The sequence below is a fragment of the Brassica rapa genome, chromosome A08 (genome assembly GCF_000309985.2).
Source record: "Brassica rapa cultivar Chiifu-401-42 chromosome A08, CAAS_Brap_v3.01, whole genome shotgun sequence".
NCBI classification, from domain to species: domain Eukaryota; kingdom Viridiplantae; phylum Streptophyta; class Magnoliopsida; order Brassicales; family Brassicaceae; genus Brassica; species Brassica rapa.
In genome coordinates, this window is record NC_024802.2 from 16,072,314 (window position 1) to 16,089,118 (window position 16,805).

Here is a 16,805-nt window from a genome sequence, read left to right on the forward strand (position 1 = left end):
GAATCATACAAGTATATACTGGGAACAAGATTATTGTTTACTGTTATATTCATCTTCTTATAATTCAAAAAACAGCTCATCAGGGAAGTTAAAAGATCATCGTCAATTGTTTTTATTGCCACATTGAGACTTTAGCGACGTCTACAACTATGGAGTGGTCATTATGGAGGCTAGAGCTGATCACATGAGAAAATACATAGCCATGCCACATTCCCAATAACATTTCTGAATAATACGATGCCTTCTTACCTAAACCAGCTCCACGAAGAATACTACAGAAATAATAATGTATCACTATCGTTCGCTTAAGGTACTTGTGTGAAATTACTTTGGACCTTAACCCTAAACGTTTTGTATGTGTCATTGTTGTTTATATGGAACAACCTCGAAGACCAAAAAGTCAGATATTTCTATAGAGAATTTGTCACCAGATTTCGTTAATAATCAAACTTTGAATCTTCTCAAGGCGTATACAATAATTTCTCTAGAAAATCACACATCTCCCAACTCATAGTCTAAACTTCTAGAAAAGAATGAAATACGTTTGTGAAGAGAGACCAAGACATAAGTTGACAGGCAAAGATTTAGTAAAGAACAACAAAACAAGGTATGAATTTTAAACAGACGAACTCAAAATCACGAAGCATAGACAAAGATCTTTAGTTACATTACATACATATATATATATATACACTATTAATCTATTAGTAGAGCAAACTGTTCGGAGGGATGGGGAGAGAGGAAATAGATTAATGGACTTTGGCCATCACTCGGTTGTCATTCTTATAACCAGAAAACAAACTCATTAATAAAGTTTAAGGTTTTAGTTGGGCAGATAGGGCCATCAATCGTTGTTATTGCCATATCGAACTTTCAGTATTCATTGTTGCCCCTAATGCAACTAGTGTATATCATATCATCATGGGTTTACCCATGATGGGTAGCTACGGCCAGAAAACCCCTAATCTCTTTTTCTATAGTTGGTTTTCCTCCGTCTAAATTTGGAATGTATATTTTCTTGTTGGTGCTTTTACTACAGTTTTTAAAACTCTTGGGTGTTTGGTTGTAACTGACCAATATTTTCAGCTGTTAATGTTCAAAAAAAAAAAAAAAAAAATTCAGCTGTTGGTGCTTTTCAGTTAATTTGTCTGGTGGAACAACATATGATCATTTGCATTCAAAGGTAGCAGGTTCAAATCATTAACTTTTATGACTTTTGTATTAAACTACATATACAGGCCCAAAAATGTTTTTGTTGATTCCAGCATATTACAAAAGGACGTACTGACCCCAAAACTTATTTTTTTTGAATGAATGCAAGACCCCAGGACAACTTCACGTATACATTAGGCAAAAATTCATCTCTTTTTGTGTGACCCTACGAGGATAAAGTCCTTGTCAGCAGCTTGCAATCCAAGTCACATAGTTGATCATCGCCATTACTTGACTGATGACCAGTTGTCTAGTCCCTCCGTCAATTGCCAAATCAAAAGTAAATATTTTTCTTGTCAGCAATTCCGTTTTAGCATACCCTATTAATAAGTGCAAAAACACTAATAGATCATGACTAAAGTGGATTCTAAATTACGTTCACGAAAAAGAGGTGAAAAGATTAGGAAGTAGACAGATCTGGGTGGATTCGAACCACCAACCTCTCATAACGAGAGCTCTACCATTTTGAGCTTACAGATCTATTAACACGAACCTGGCCAAGTTAACATGAAGCTCTCTGTACTGGAAGGATCCTAATGAAAAAAGCATATCCACAATAGTGCGACACAAGGATCAGACCATCACTTCGACATAATTGTATAATTTCATTAGAACTAACGCTGCAAGTGAAATTAAAGGCCAATGCACAACTTTTTCTTTTTTAACTGCCTACATCAAAATAACAATACAAATTATTATGCACAAGTCCTTATGCAAAATACAACGTAAGATTTTCGCTAAATATTCGATGGTTCCTTTAACTTGCCAACAATGAAATACTCTTTTTCAACAAAGAAACACTGTATCTAATTTTACATACAAAAAGTCAGACAAGTTACTTGATTTAAGATACCTCATTGCTTCAACATGAACACACTCGTGCGCTCGATTTATCCACTGCTAACATCGCATCTATTATTAAGGAAGATGGCGATACCTCCAAGGTCTTCTATCACCAGAGCCATTAGCTCTATGAAAAACATAGATATAATCATACAAGACAACATGCTTACAGTATTGGCAAACTGATGGGACTCTTAACGTACTTCTTTGTATTATATACTATAAAAGTGGATACATGTTGCTAAAACATTGTGCTTACTAAAAAATAACTAGCCAAGTATGTATATAGCTTCGTTACAGAAGTTGAAAAGTGCTTGATATAGCAAAATTAAAGTCGATTTGGAGTTATGATAGGTTATATAATATGAATAAACTCAAACTTAATGTACCTTTGCCTCTGTGGAGTATGTTGGATTTAGATATGGCAGCGTTAGACTCCAGATCCGATCAATCGTAATGATAGGAATCGATTCAAAATATGTCTGTGTCGAGAGATATTTTGGTGAATTGAGATCAAAGGGATCAGAGAGAGAGAGAGAGAGAACAAGACACAAAGGTGAGGGGAGAACCCGGGCTAAAAAAAAGTGCCCCGTGCGAACTCCCCTAACCAACACGAAACAATTATTTTTATTATTATTTAGTGTGTGACCTGCCATGCAAGCGCACCTGTCATGGCAAAGGTCGGATGACAAAGATGCTAATCAGAACTCAAGCCTAATCCATCAGGCTATATCGTCCTTAACAAACATCTTATACATCCTTCATACTCATTATCAATTCACATATCTCAATCCTCTCCCCTCTTCTTCAATTGCTCCTCCCGGACTCATCCTCACCTCAGCATATCACGGATCCGACGAACCTAGCTTGCCGAGATCATGATGCGAGATCAGATCTGAGAATAATCAACAGATAAAGAATATTACAAACGAATTCAATCGAATCAAACATCAGATCCAGCTACGATAGGCTTAGTTACCAGCTCTTCAACCGATCATCGGAGATCTCAGCAGCTAAGATCCGTCTTCTGGATCATGAATCAAACCGGAGCTACCAGATCCATTGTGTATACGACGCCGATTCGAAGATCGACGGCAGAACTGAATCGGAGAGTCTTCCAATACGTCATCAAATCGACGTAACGGAGAGATCTAGAGAAAAGCGATGAACGAAAAGCTTAAAGAGATAACGATAAAAAAAGCGGGTATGAGAACCAATGAGATCAAGGCGTGTTTTTATACAGAGTGTTGGGACTAATGGACGGACGAGATGGAATAATTCGATGGTACGATCAACGGTTGAGATGTGATCTCTTGGGGGTGAGGTTACGTGTTTAGTGGCGTTTTTAATGAGAGGTGGTTGTTTGTACACAAGAGAAAAATAAATTTAAGACGTTTTATTAGGACATGGACAGCTAACCTATGGGGTCGTTGACTTCGTTGGCGTTTTACCGATTCCATGCGTCTTAACTAAGCACGTTTTCTTTATTTGACTCAGAGATTAACAACGGCCCACAAAAGTATTTGGGCTATAATTAAGCCCAGGATAAAACCTCGGAAGCGGCCGAAGGAAGATTCAATCATTCAAACACATAATAGGGTAGTTATGTATCATCTCCAAGAAATGACACAGATTGTTTAATTGTTTCCAAGAGATCATATGCTTTTCCCTATTTGTTAGCTTCATCGCCGACATTAGAGCCACGTCGAACCGACCGACCGCTATCACTAAACTACTAGCTAGCCCGCATTCCTAGCTACTTAGTACCCTTCTTTCGATGATATCAAAGCGGACTCCCCCTCCCCATTCACTCCCCCTCCCCATTCATTAGATAGAAAAGATCGCTAATATTTTACTTAGAGTATCCGCTTAAGTGAGAAAAGGAACTGCCAGCTCTCTTCGCCTGAATGGAGACATCAAACCCTCGAACCGTCATTCCAGGATTTGCAGTCTGATACTTTCCATTATGTTACAAGCTCACTCTCTTCAAATTCATTGTGTAATGGCAAAAGTACCAGCTCGATTTTGATCTGAGAGGAAAAAGGGCTCATTCTCTTTGGCTAATACTTGGCCACTGTTTGCTAGTAATTGGCGATTTGCGAGTCGTTGATCATAAATTATTAACAAATACTAAAAATGTGCGCTGAACGTGACCCTTGGTTTATAATTTGATGAAAGCCACACACACAAAGAACATCGCAAACACTAAAAGACTGGTGATTTATGAGTCGTTGATCATAAATTGTTAACAAATACTAAAACTGTGCGCCGAACGTGACCGTTGGCTTATGATAAAAGCCACACACAAAGAACATCGCAAACGCTAAAAGAGAGTGGCAAACGAAAAGAAAAACACAACACACTAAGCGGTGCCGTTCTCGCCTTTTGTTTTATTATCACCATCTCTTTGGAAAAGCGCTTCAATCTCTTCAAGCGACTTACCTTTCGTCTCCGGCATTAGGAAGAAGAAGAAGTTCCACGCCACCGCCGCAACACCAGCGAACATAAAGAAAGCTCCTCCGGTAGTTATCGCCCTAGTCAACGACAAAAACGACATGGACACCGTAGCGTTCATCACTCTGTTCACCGCAACACCAAGACTCGCTCCTTGTGCCCTAAGCTTCAACGGGAAAACCTCAGAGCTGTACACCCAAGTTATCGGCCCAAGCCCAATAGAGAAAACCGCTACAAAACTATAAGCAGAGACTATACTCAATACCAAAGCCCAAGCTAGTTTCCCGCCAGAGTTTTGTGCCATCGTGAGCCCAAACCCTAACATCGTCAACGCACAAACCATTCCTCCAACGCTGGTCAACAAAAGCTTCCTTCGACCTACCTTGTCAAGCAAGAAAGTCGCTGTTAAAATAAATGTCGTCTTCATGATTCCGACACCGATTGTAACCAAGAAAAGCTTGTCTTTCGCCGTGATCCCTGCTCTCTTAAAGATCTTCGGACCGTATAAAAGCACGGCTTCGATACCCGTCGCGTGCTGGAAGAAATGAATCCCTAACGCAGTCAAAAGAACTCGTCTTACCGCAGGTGTTGGTCTTAAGATTAGCTCTTTCCACACTCCTTCACCGTGAGTCTTCTTTTTCTCCATCTTCACGACCTCTTCTTCGCAATTTGCGTCGATTCCAGCAGCTGTTTTGATGTCTTTAAACCGTAGCTCAGCTTCTTCAGGCGAGTTCGATACTAACTTCAGTATCTTCTTGGCTTCTCCGAGACGGCCTTGTAAGACCAACCACCGTGGAGACTCCGGCATTTTCAAGATCCCTAACGCTAGCACTAGCGACGGGATCGCAGCTATGCCGAGCATCAGCCTCCAACCGATATGCATTGGTAACTTGGAGAAGAAGTAATTGACTAGGTAACCTAGTAAAATTCCTATACTGATGCAGAGATGAGGTAGAGAAGCTAAGAGTCCTCTATGTGAAGCGGTTGCTATCTCGGCTGAGTAAACTGGAGCAACCATTAGAGCAAAACCGACGCCGAGACCGGCTGTGCATCTACCGGTTAGGAGAACGGGATAATTTGGACCCCAACCCATTAGTACTGAGCCTAACATGAAGAGTATTGAGGCCAAGACGATTGTGAAACGACGTCCGATTATGTCTGAGGTTCTTCCGGCGAGCAATGATCCGAAAAGGGCACACAGGTTGAGGATTCCGGTGAGAACTTCGATCTGAACCTCGTTAGTCTTTAGATCTTCTTCAATAAACACCATTGCTCCACTCATAACACCAGTATCTATATACACATATACAAAAAAACACCATATATTATCGTTTCTTGTGAATTGTGATCATTAAAAAACTACAGTTCCACATAATTTATATTGTTAAATACTACCAGATATCAAATCAAAAACAAAAATTGTAGGGAACATTTATATTTAAAACAATAAACTTGACAAAGAAAAAGAAAAAGAAGAAACAAAGACATTTTTGTCGAATCTAGCATAATTTTGAATCTTAGCCTCTATAATTTTAAAATTACTAGAGATAAACGCTTTATATATGTGTAAAGTTGTGAACAAATGTGTTTATATCAGCCTTCCAAATTAAAATTCCAATAATATTCAACAAAAATGTTAATTTTGGAGATTTTTTATAATACACTTACCGTAACCAAAGATGATGGAGACGATGGAGGCGACAATAGAACACTGAAGAGCGTATCTATTAACTCCGGGTGGCTTTTCATTGGTCGGCTTCTCGACGAGATCCGGATTCTTGCTGGAGATGACCTGATCTTCCATGATTAGTTTATCACCACGTTATCAGAAAATATTGCAAACCAACTATAGAGTATACAGACTTTATCTCTGTCTCTCCGAGTTAGAAGCCTGTATCTGAAAGTTAGTTATGAGTTTGGTTCACAATATCTTTTTCTCACTACCAAAGAAGATTCGTTGATTATATATAGAAAAAACTTATGACGACATAAGACAGTACTCGTCAAAGCCACATGCTTGAAAGAGGGGATTTAGTTATTTGAATATCAATGGACAAAACTCTTCCACACATCTTTGATTTATATTTATAGAAATTTGTTTTTGTGGAAAAGATACTTAAGACCCGATCAATGATTCTAATTACAGACCCTAACTACATGTGTAATAAGAATAAACAGCTTGACTAGACTCCAAACTTGGAACTCTCAGGTGTCTAACTTGCCAAATACTAATTAACTTTTGATTTTGATAAGAACGTATCTGAAACCAAATGTTACGTGAACTCTGACAAGCTAAAATTTTTTTTTTTTGGTAATTTAATGAAAAGATATGGGTACACACGAGTCCACTATTATTGGTTGATTAATAACTATTTTCAATATCTGTTTTTTTTTTTTTTTAATCCTCGTGAATATTTATAAATTTATGTCACAGTGTAAAACGGCATGATGGAGTTCATTTTAATAATTTTCACAGTTTAAATTTAGATAAATTAATGGAAGAGTCAAGTGACTAATTTGGATTTATGAAAATTTTAAAAGGTTCGATTGATTAGACTTTGAATCATGGGAAAAGACAAACATGTTTTGCTTAATTAAGTAAACAGGAAAAACATAGCACGTAATTAGGTAAGCGATAGTGAAATTTTAAAATATAATTAATATCATATCATCTTTATATGTAGTTAAAATGTCATGTTAATTATTCATAATACTAATTAAGTATAGTTTTCCGTATTTATTTTTCCGATACATGCGAGTAAAAGTTGGCATATAGTTCATGCTGTTTAACATGATACTAACCGAGAGTATTAGACAAAAAGATCACACATTCACACGCTTATGACTGGAACAAGTGAAATAACCATGTGTGATTTTTTCCATAATTAACCTAGATTAGTAAGACGAACCCTCGATAAAGCAAAACTCATTGCTCATTAAACACTCGGCTTACCTTAATTGATAGAAGGTTGCATGTTGAAATGACAATTAAATGAACTTTTAAATGAACTTATATTTTCATATAGATTAGTGAACATAAAACAAAAGCTTATAAAGTTATAATTCATACGTATATATAGTAGGGAAATTGCAGCCAGTTGAATTAAAAGTATGCTTTCTATCATGCTTCTTCACCTCCTGTTTAATAAAGCTCAAGACCATTCATTACATGTAATATATTATAGCTAGTTTATAACCCTACAATAGTTTATATATCCACACCAAATAATTATAGCTAGTTTATTTAACCCAACAATAGTATACAACGATACCTTACCTGCATCTTGCCACAAAGCAGTACATATCCACAGAAGAAACAATTGTGAACTAAAAGTTAAATGCGTCCTTTTTTGAAAAAAAAAATATCCTGAGAATCAAATTTGATTTGATCTTGAAAACAATACTTTGTTTATAATATACTAAAAAGTAAAAACTAAGAAACGTTAAGGACAACAAATCTTAGATAGCTGCTTTGTGTATTGTTAATAACATTTTTTCGATGTTTTACAGAGTGGACTATTCCGAAAATGTATCACACTACCTAATCCAAATTTAAAATATCTTCCGACTAATGTTAGGACTGATCATTTGTTATGGTCTACCATATAAACCATTTGGGTCGAAACCCAATTTCAGACTGACCAAGTAGTGATAATTTAGTTTCCAAAGAGAATTAAACCCAGGACTGATGTGCGGTTTTTCCGGTGATAGGATCAGCCGATAGGGATTATCAGAAAAAAAAAAAAAATCTTCAATGTTAGATCATGTGCAATGTCATAGGGTTGTATGATAATGCCAGCTAACGAATGAATTATCAAATACAAAGATAAGACAATGTATTGGCCGATGAATCATATATGTAAAACGTTTATATTGGACTTCTTAGTGTGAAATAAAGACATCATACTTTTCAACAAAAGTGTTCCACAAACAAAAATCTTACTCAAAACATTAAGGAGTCATATGTGTATTACTATTATGCAGAAAACATAGAAATACAATAGTACAATTCGTATAATAACTAAAGTAATCATGTCAAAATGCAGAATTTGTTTAGCCTCTCCCGAAAACCCGAGGCTTTGAGTGTGTATACAGAACATAAAACAAAAGAAACTTGAATTCATCACGAAGCACAAAGTGTGTAGAACACAACAGCTATGAACTCTATGAAGCTGGAAACTGAATAACATGAAATTCAAGAGATTCCACCAACAAAAAACTTCAAGCTTTCACAAGCTATTTTATGAGGAAAGTAAAAACGCAGGAGATGAAGTTATAAGTAAAAAGCTAAAGCAAATGAATCAGATCTTCAATTGCAATGCTCCTGCGCTTTCTAAGCAGGAGTCGAAGGAGCATCGGGTTTCGTATCCAGCCCAAGTTCCTCCTCAAGTTTCTTCCACGCATTCAAGAAACTCGGAGGGAACTTCTTCTTCACCGTCCTAATCAACCCTTTAGCGTCATTCACCTTCTTGTTCCTCACCAACCCAACAGCCAAATGCTGCAAAGTATTAAAATCCGGAATCTTGTTCATACCCACACTCTTCTTAAAGATCGCATACCCTTGCTCATACAAACCACTGTCACACAAATGAAACACCAACGTCCTAAACGTAGCCGCGTTAGGAGCACACCTGTTTCTCTTAAGCCCTTCAAACACTTTCTTAGCCTCATCCAACATCCCCTTCTCGCAATACGCCGTCATAAGATAGTTGTAACTAATCGTATCAGGCTTCAAGCCCTTAACACTCATCTCCTCAATCAACTCCCATACTCTCTCAGGACCCTCTTTCTGAGCATTCATTAAACGAACGTTATACGCTGCACTATCAAATTCAATTCCTTTCTTAACCATCTCGTTCCACAAGCTCTCTGCTAACTCAACTTTACCATTCTTATACAAAGAACCTAAGATCGTAGTGAAAGCAATGGTGGTAACCTCCATGTTTCGTTTACCTTCCATCTCTCTCATAATCTCGATAGCTTTCTCCGGCGAGCCAGCGTCGCAATACGACTTAATCAATATCCCGTAAGAGACTCTATCGGGGACGATGGTGCTATACCTCTGAGGCATTTCGTCGAACAGTTGGGGGACTTTCTCAAAGTTCTGAGAGTTAAGACACGCCGTTAGCAAGGCGTTGAAGGAGACAGCTGTCCTCGGCGTCTCGTGCCGACCCATCTCCTCGAAAGCCTTGACGGCGTGATCGAGCATCGAGGCTCTTCCGTAGGATCTGATGAGCGTGGAGTAGAAAGGCTCCTCCTTTATCCTCGGGTCGTCCTTGTGGGACTCGATCAGGGCTTCGATGTCGGAGAATCGGTTGCATTTCGCGAGGCGGCGGACGGTGAGCTCCTGGGCGTAGCGGGAGGAGACGGGGGAGGCGGAGTGGTTGGAGACGTTGGAGTAGATCTCGAGGGCTTTGTCGGGGTCGTGCTGTTTGCGGAGGATGCTCTTCGCTTTGGAGGCGGAGATCTTGGTTGACTCTAGGACGGTGGTCGCGGCATCTCCGGTGGTGGTGGTGAAGCGGCGGAGGTGGCGGAGGGAGAGACGGGATGCAGCCATTTTGCAGAGGAGGTGACGAAATGTGGAGAGGGAAGGCACAAAGAGGGAAGCTTTAGGGTTTAAGATTTTTGCAAAAAAATAAAAAAACAAATTTATTATAAATTATACTATGGTTTTACAACTGACCATTTTATTTGGTTTATCAAGATTCATGTCTTCTCATCCATCACACTGAATTATTTTGTTTGAACAATGTTATTCTATAATCCTTTTTCATATTTTATTCATTTATTATTTTGAGAAAAATCCTACTATATAAAAGGGACTAAATCCCTACTTTCTAAGCCTTGCCACATGGGCAAAATATTGTGAACCAATCAAAATGCCATGTCATCCGGACTTGAGTTTGAGTTAAAAAAAAATAAGCTATTTTCGGAGCCCATTCGACCCATTTCGAAGCCTATTCCCGAGCCACTCTCTCATAAGCATAATCTCGTGTTCTAAACATCCTGTGTTAAATTTTTTAAAACACTCATATCTTAGAAATAGTTTAGAAAATATCTTTATATAAATGATTTTTTCTTGAATAATATTTAACTATAATTTTTTGTATCTTCTTAACTTTTATAATAAAAATATTATTTTCAGATAGCAACAAAATATATATAAAAATTATCTTATTTTTCAATTTTTGATAATTTTATTATATTATTTTAGAATCAATTATTTAATATTGATATAACATATAAATTTTATATGATTAAAATAAAATTCTTTTTTAATTATATATAAAATTCATTAAGGGTATTGTTTTAATTAACACATTAGCGAATCACTTAGAAATTAATAATAAATCAATAACCTATCTAAAAGTCTAAAACCTAATAAAATATGAAAAATAAGAAAAACTAACTAAATTTTAATATAAAATAGAAATTTAATATTACTAAAATAAAATTTATTTTTTAATATATATATAATATTAATTAAGGGTATTTTTTTAATTAATAAATTAGTGACTTAGCTAAAAATAAATAATAAATCAATGACTTAGCTAAAACCTAATAAAAACATGACAAATAAGCAAATTTACTAAAATTATGGATAATATGAAATATGATTGATTCTTTAATACAAAATTAAAATAAGAGTTTTGTTAAATCAAACATAAGTTTGTCGTATCGGTGTTACAAAAAAAAACAATAATTAATAGTGTCGTAGGAATTATGTATTTTCCATTAGCGAATAAAATTGAAGCAGATTGTTGGAGGATATCTCAACGTATAGACGAGATTATGGAGATTGATATGGGAGTTGAAGTAACGGACACAACTGTTCCTCTGCAAAGAAACGCTCTTGCTAGACATCCTGGATAAAATGAAAGAGATATATATGAACTTGGCTTTGTGTTAATGGATGGTGACTTTCCAATGCTGTTTGGAGCAAGGGCCAATATACACGCACCAAATCACCACTGCAAACGGAAGCTGAAGGTTTGCTATGAGCAATGCAAGTGATACTGAAGTTTGGACACAAAGAGATGGTCTTTCAATCAACTGTGAACAACTGGTTATACTCATTCAAAAGGAGGAAGACTGGCCTGCTTTGGACTCGGAGCTAGACGAAATACATGCTGTATCTAAATAATTTTCTGAACTTTCTATTGCTTATATTCTTAGAACTTTAAAATTCTGTACGAATAGCCTAGCAAAAGGTGTCCGATCACGCGCATCTTGATCAGCTTTTGTAAACCCTTTTGCACCAAGTTGGCTAGCCCCACAAGTTAGCATGAGGGTGCCAAAAAAGAGAATAAAGTTGAAAGTGAAACTAAATATTCCAATGAACAAATTTATAAGAAATTCATATTTATGTGGATGTCTATATGGGACAAACAATTTTTTTTAGACAATTATAAAATGTAGTCACGAAAAATCAATCTTAAAATATATAATTAAAAAAAACCATTTAAACAAATCATCAAAATTTTCAATATTACAGCAAATAAGAATATAAAGACCAACTATATTCTCTTCATGTATAATGTGTTGTGGTAAGATTCAAAAAAATTAACTTACTTTACAGTAAGGAAAAATTAGATTTTTAATTCCAAATTTACAGTAAAAACATAACATTTTATAAAACTAAACAATTGACATAATAGTATAAAAATATAAAAAAAAATTAAAATACTATCCGCGCGTAGCGCGGACAAGGACCTAGTATGAGTATAAAACCAACAATTTTACATTTTTTACATTTGACAGTTTTGTTTTTTTTTATTATCGTGTTATATAAGTCTACAACTAACATTTTTATTAATCTTATTAACGATTTAAATCGCACACTAATAGTTTGTAAAAAGTTAATTTTGTGTATTACACTGTTATGAAAGTTTCCAATAAGGAAATTTTTACATTAATCAGATAACTCATAATAAATTGATTTTCCTATGATTCTAGTAGAGTATAAATATAAAAACCTCTTGATTAAACAAGAGACTTTAAATACTCTTTAGAAATTGAACGTTCTTCAGGATCATTGAAATACTTATGATCAATGTCTACTAGAGAGAGAACAAAACAGGACTTCATTGGTAAGGTTTATAGCAAACAAAAGTATCAAAATCATATATATTGGTCTTAAAATAACACAAAGGGTCTTTTAACTGAAGCAAAAAACTGAAGAGAACTTAAAGGTACTAGACAGCAAGCAAACAAACAAAGGATGAGCTTCAGGCTCCGTACTCTCCCTGATCAAACTTGTCTTCTGGATAAAACACAGCAACCACTTCATTCCCTCCAAACTTCCTACCATTCATCCCGCTTCTTGCCCTCGACGAACCTTCAGTATCAACATACTTCAAGAACACCTGCATTCATACCCACTGAGTTCAAGTTCTGCAAGAGAGAAAGATAGAGACGCGAGGTCTTTAGTACAAACCTTGCCAAGGCCTGGCACTGGCTCACCGCTGGGGCTAGGACGCGGAATCACAACGCTGGTCAACATACCTGCATTTTAAGAGTTAAACAACAAAACATTCCAAATACAAGTGACATACAGAGACAAAAACGTTAGTTTTAAAGAGTAGCCATTTGTGAAAAAATAAGATATGCAGTCTCCAGTCTGAGTATGTTAGGTGCTGATTCTTTATAGCAAAAGGCTGTAAAACAGACATATACAAACCAAAGAAAACAGAGAGACAAATCAATATGCTTTTTTTTAATCTTTATATATCTCCAAAATGGATATAATAAAATGCAAAATAAAAGAAATCTCTTACCAAACTTTCCGCCTTCTTGTCTCATGTCTTCCATTATATCTTCAAACTCCTCATCGTCTTTAAGCTCATCCTCAGTAACAACTTGAGTCAAACATACAACTGTAGTTGCCACTGGACCCGGCTGGAACATATTCATCTGCAAAAAAGATAAAAAAGCACACAAGCCTTGCAATTAATAAACCATAAAGAAACAAAGGTTGCTAACATAACTCAATTTTACCTGAAAAGCAATCTGCTGCTGTGCATGCAACAACACACTCTCCTGTTCAGGTTTTGGCTGCATTGATCCCTGGTTAGCGCGTCTCACAGTGAGAGTCTTGTCTCCCATTTTAATACCGTTCAGAGCAACGCAGGCAATATCTGTAACGGCGACATCTTGGTACACACAGAAGGCGTATCCTTTGGAGTTCCCAGTTTCTCGATCTTTGACGAGGTCAAACCCCTTTAGGGCTCCAAAGCTTTCCAGCAGCTCCCTGACTTGTGCCTCGGTGAAGTAATATGGAAGTCCACCGACGAAGATACGGTCTGGGCCTTCGAGACCGCCGGAAGCACCTGGAGTCAGACCAACAGCAGCTAAGTTTAGATGGGGACTGGGCTGGCTTGGGCCAAGAGATGCAGCTAGAGATGGGTTATAGTCACTAGGTCTCCTCACCTTCACTGGAGCTCCCTAGGAATGTGAAAAAAAAAGGAGATTCAAATACTCTCCAACACCTAATACTTAGTAGAAGGGTGAATATTAAAAAATTGTACCTCAAATATAATGCCATCCAAGGACATTGCGTTACTAGCCTCTTCAACGGATCTCATCTCCACAAAAGCAAACTTCTTCTCGTGGTTTATGTAAACATTGACGACGGCATCACCTGGACCAGCGGTGTTTCCACCAACCGCAGCCATAACTTGACTAAAGAATGTAGCCACAGACTGCAATACAGGAAAGTAAATCAATGTTAATATCAATCAAACGCTGGAGTATAGTTCAGTGGGAAAAAAAAAACAAAAGTGGCTATCAACCTGTTCATTAGCCACAGGGGAAAGCCCACCAACGTAGACTCTGCGAGCATGCCTAGTCGCCTGAAGACACAGAAAGGTTAATAAGAAGACATGGTTAGCAACAGATAAATAGATAGCAGGTATAATATACTCAATGAAAATCAAAGCTGACCTGCTGTGTCATAGCCTGAATTGGCATCATAGGGAGTCCACCGAATGCCTGCAGGACATAGAATTAGCTTGAGAAAGAACTCAATACATAGTTGTTAAAAGGGTAAAGATAAAAGACCTGTCCAGTCTGTAAAGGGAATATGTTGGGAAACATTCCAGCCGGAGGAAGAGTTGGTGGTGGGGGAGGAACTTGGCCTACAAAAATGAGAAACAAGATAATACATGAGAAGTGTAAATATAAGAAGACATGTTTTATCTTCCCTGAAAAAGCAACGGCGATATAATAGTAGACATCCGGCCAAATCTAATTCCACTAGAAACCATTTGTGAACAAAACCAGTGATAGGTACTGAGGATGAGCAGTACCAATAAAAAAATTGCAGAAATTCCTCCTTGTATATAAGAAGAGCTAACCAGCCCACACCCAAATGTTGCCTTACCAAAATAGAAAAGCAAACAAGAAACACAAAAGAACAACAAACAACCAAAACCTCTCAGTTCTAACGTTGTATCCCATGTAAAAATGAACAAGAACAGCCTATGTGCATTATGGGAATGAACTCTACATTATGCCAAATTAAAGAGACAAAAAAAGGATACCTGTAACAGCAGCACCAGCAGCTAACATTGCAGAGGCTGGAGGTGCCATATCGAATCCACTGACCCGTTTGCTGCAAGAACATAGATTTGATGTAAGCTAAAATTCTTAGAATAAAAATAATCATTTCACAGAAGAGTAGTTAGAGCCAGGAAGATAAGTTACGTTTTTGATGGAGAGCGAGACCTTGATCTGCGCCTAGATCTATCCTTGGAACGCGAACGAGACCTATGACGGCGTCTATCTCCTCTGTCATCTCTACGCCTAAATTTTATTTTAAAACACACACAAAAATTAGAATTCGAAAAGGATTTAATTTAATTCGAAAAGATACGATTAGTAGTCACCTATCATAGTCACGGTCACGGCTGCCTCTGCGGTAGTCATCATCGCGGTCTCTACTACCACGCTCTCTTCTATCACCACGGTCTCTACTACGATCCCTGTGGCGACTACGACGCTCACGATCCCTGTCTCTACTTCTCTCCTTGCTTCTGTCTCTGCTTCGATCTACAGATCCCTTCTCTCTTTCTCTGTCTTTACTTCTTGAAGACTCTCTTTCATTGTCACGTGTTTCTCCCTACACAAAAATCCTCATCACTTACAACTTATATATAAATCAAACTAAACAAAAAAAAAAACACTACACATAACAAGTAAACTCAACCCCAAACTAATCTTCAATTCGCTCTAAACCCTAAACCCTTACAATCTGCAGTATACTAAAAATCGATTCTTTATTGAATTCAATTACGCATCGAAGCTAATAAACATATATTTGAATCTCTGAAAACAAATCCATTGAACAATCGGAAGCTGGAAGATTGTAGCGTAATCAAAGAGCATAAAAGTACCTGAGATTTCGAGTCTGTTTGATCCTCGATTTCTCCGCCGCGGCCGCCGTTATCATTGGCCTCGAAGACGTCAACAGCTGTCCCGTTTCCCTCGTGATCTTCGAAGTCAGACATCTGTTTGCTGGGAAGTAACGGACGCTTTCACCGGAGATAGGGTTTAAGATAAGTTTCCTCTCTCTTTCTGCCGTCGAGATTTGGAGACGAATGGAGAAAACAAAAAATTTTAGGGCAATTTCGATTGTTCTGTTATTAAATAAAGACGAGACCAACCGAAAGGGCAGTTTTGTCAGTGTCGTGTTTTGGTCTTAAAACTCTTAATAAGGATTGCGACACGTCAGCAACGACAATTATTTCGCAAAAAGAAAAAGGAAATACGGCCCGGTCCGAATCCAAGCTAGCTGGTCCGATCCAAGTCTTCATTGTGGCCCAATCCATGTATGTTTGTGTTCACTAAATAGTAAATACGATGTTTTGAAAACCGAACCAGATATTTGACTCGGTCAATGATCGGTCTAACTGGTTCAACTCGGTTTTAAATTTTAATTTTAGATTAAACAATTATATACATATATATGTATAACTATAAATTTATTTCTATAAAATTTTATATCACTGTGAGAAACTAAAAATGATATGAAAATAAAATGAAAGTTTTTAAAAATAATATAAAATATAATGAAAAATCATTTATTTAGATGGATATTCAAAAAGTAATATGATTTTTTTTATGAAATCTTTTCAAAATTTGCAGTTTTTATAATTTTACTTGAATTTGAGAAAACTGGGTTTTCATATTGCATCGGATACTGGTTTTACCAAACTTCATCAATTTTTGACTGGGTTTTTCGATTTAACTCAAATCCAGTTTTTGTACAACACGAAACCAAATGAAAGGCAGAGTTA

The 16,805-nt window shown here is 36.9% G+C and overlaps 3 protein-coding genes across 7 annotated transcripts; all 3 read right to left on the reverse strand.

The window, feature by feature from the left end:
- Positions 1 to 1,844: 1,844 nt before the first annotated feature.
- On the reverse strand, positions 1,845 to 8,262 carry LOC103834992 (probable polyol transporter 6). 2 transcript variants are annotated; one of them, XM_033277118.1, is made up of 4 exons: positions 6,178 to 8,262; positions 3,035 to 5,802; positions 2,445 to 2,950; positions 1,845 to 2,182 (listed from the first exon to the last, which is right to left on the reverse strand). In XM_033277118.1, the coding sequence occupies exons 1-2, from the start codon at positions 6,311 to 6,313 to the stop codon at positions 4,418 to 4,420; spliced, it is 1,521 nt and encodes a 506-aa protein (XP_033133009.1). In that variant the 5' UTR covers positions 6,314 to 8,262; the 3' UTR covers positions 1,845 to 2,182; positions 2,445 to 2,950; positions 3,035 to 4,417. The 2 variants fall into 2 exon arrangements, with proteins under 2 accessions (XP_033133009.1, XP_009109331.1); XM_009111083.3 differs by having other exon boundaries at positions 1,845 to 2,950.
- Positions 8,263 to 8,608: 346 nt separating this feature from the next.
- LOC103834994 (pentatricopeptide repeat-containing protein At4g36680, mitochondrial) lies at positions 8,609 to 10,239 on the reverse strand. Its single transcript, XM_009111084.3, has one exon. The coding sequence runs from the start codon at positions 10,064 to 10,066 to the stop codon at positions 8,843 to 8,845; it is 1,224 nt and encodes a 407-aa protein (XP_009109332.1). The 5' UTR covers positions 10,067 to 10,239; the 3' UTR covers positions 8,609 to 8,842.
- Positions 10,240 to 12,577: 2,338 nt separating this feature from the next.
- On the reverse strand, positions 12,578 to 16,185 carry LOC103834995 (splicing factor U2af large subunit A). Of its 4 annotated transcripts, XM_009111086.2 has the most exons (13): positions 15,903 to 16,133; positions 15,396 to 15,628; positions 15,214 to 15,312; positions 15,051 to 15,121; positions 14,817 to 14,885; positions 14,569 to 14,645; positions 14,452 to 14,499; positions 14,301 to 14,360; positions 14,037 to 14,210; positions 13,507 to 13,953; positions 13,287 to 13,422; positions 12,947 to 13,014; positions 12,578 to 12,875 (listed from the first exon to the last, which is right to left on the reverse strand). In XM_009111086.2, the coding sequence occupies exons 6-13, from the start codon at positions 14,602 to 14,604 to the stop codon at positions 12,738 to 12,740; spliced, it is 1,107 nt and encodes a 368-aa protein (XP_009109334.1). In that variant the 5' UTR covers positions 14,605 to 14,645; positions 14,817 to 14,885; positions 15,051 to 15,121; positions 15,214 to 15,312; positions 15,396 to 15,628; positions 15,903 to 16,133; the 3' UTR covers positions 12,578 to 12,737. The 4 variants fall into 4 exon arrangements, 3 of the variants coding, with proteins under 3 accessions (XP_009109334.1, XP_009109333.1, XP_033132999.1); XR_004450197.1 differs by lacking the exon at positions 14,817 to 14,885 and having other exon boundaries at positions 12,947 to 13,166; positions 15,903 to 16,185; XM_009111085.2 differs by lacking the exon at positions 14,817 to 14,885 and having other exon boundaries at positions 15,903 to 16,185.
- Between the last annotated feature and the right edge of the window lie 620 nt (positions 16,186 to 16,805).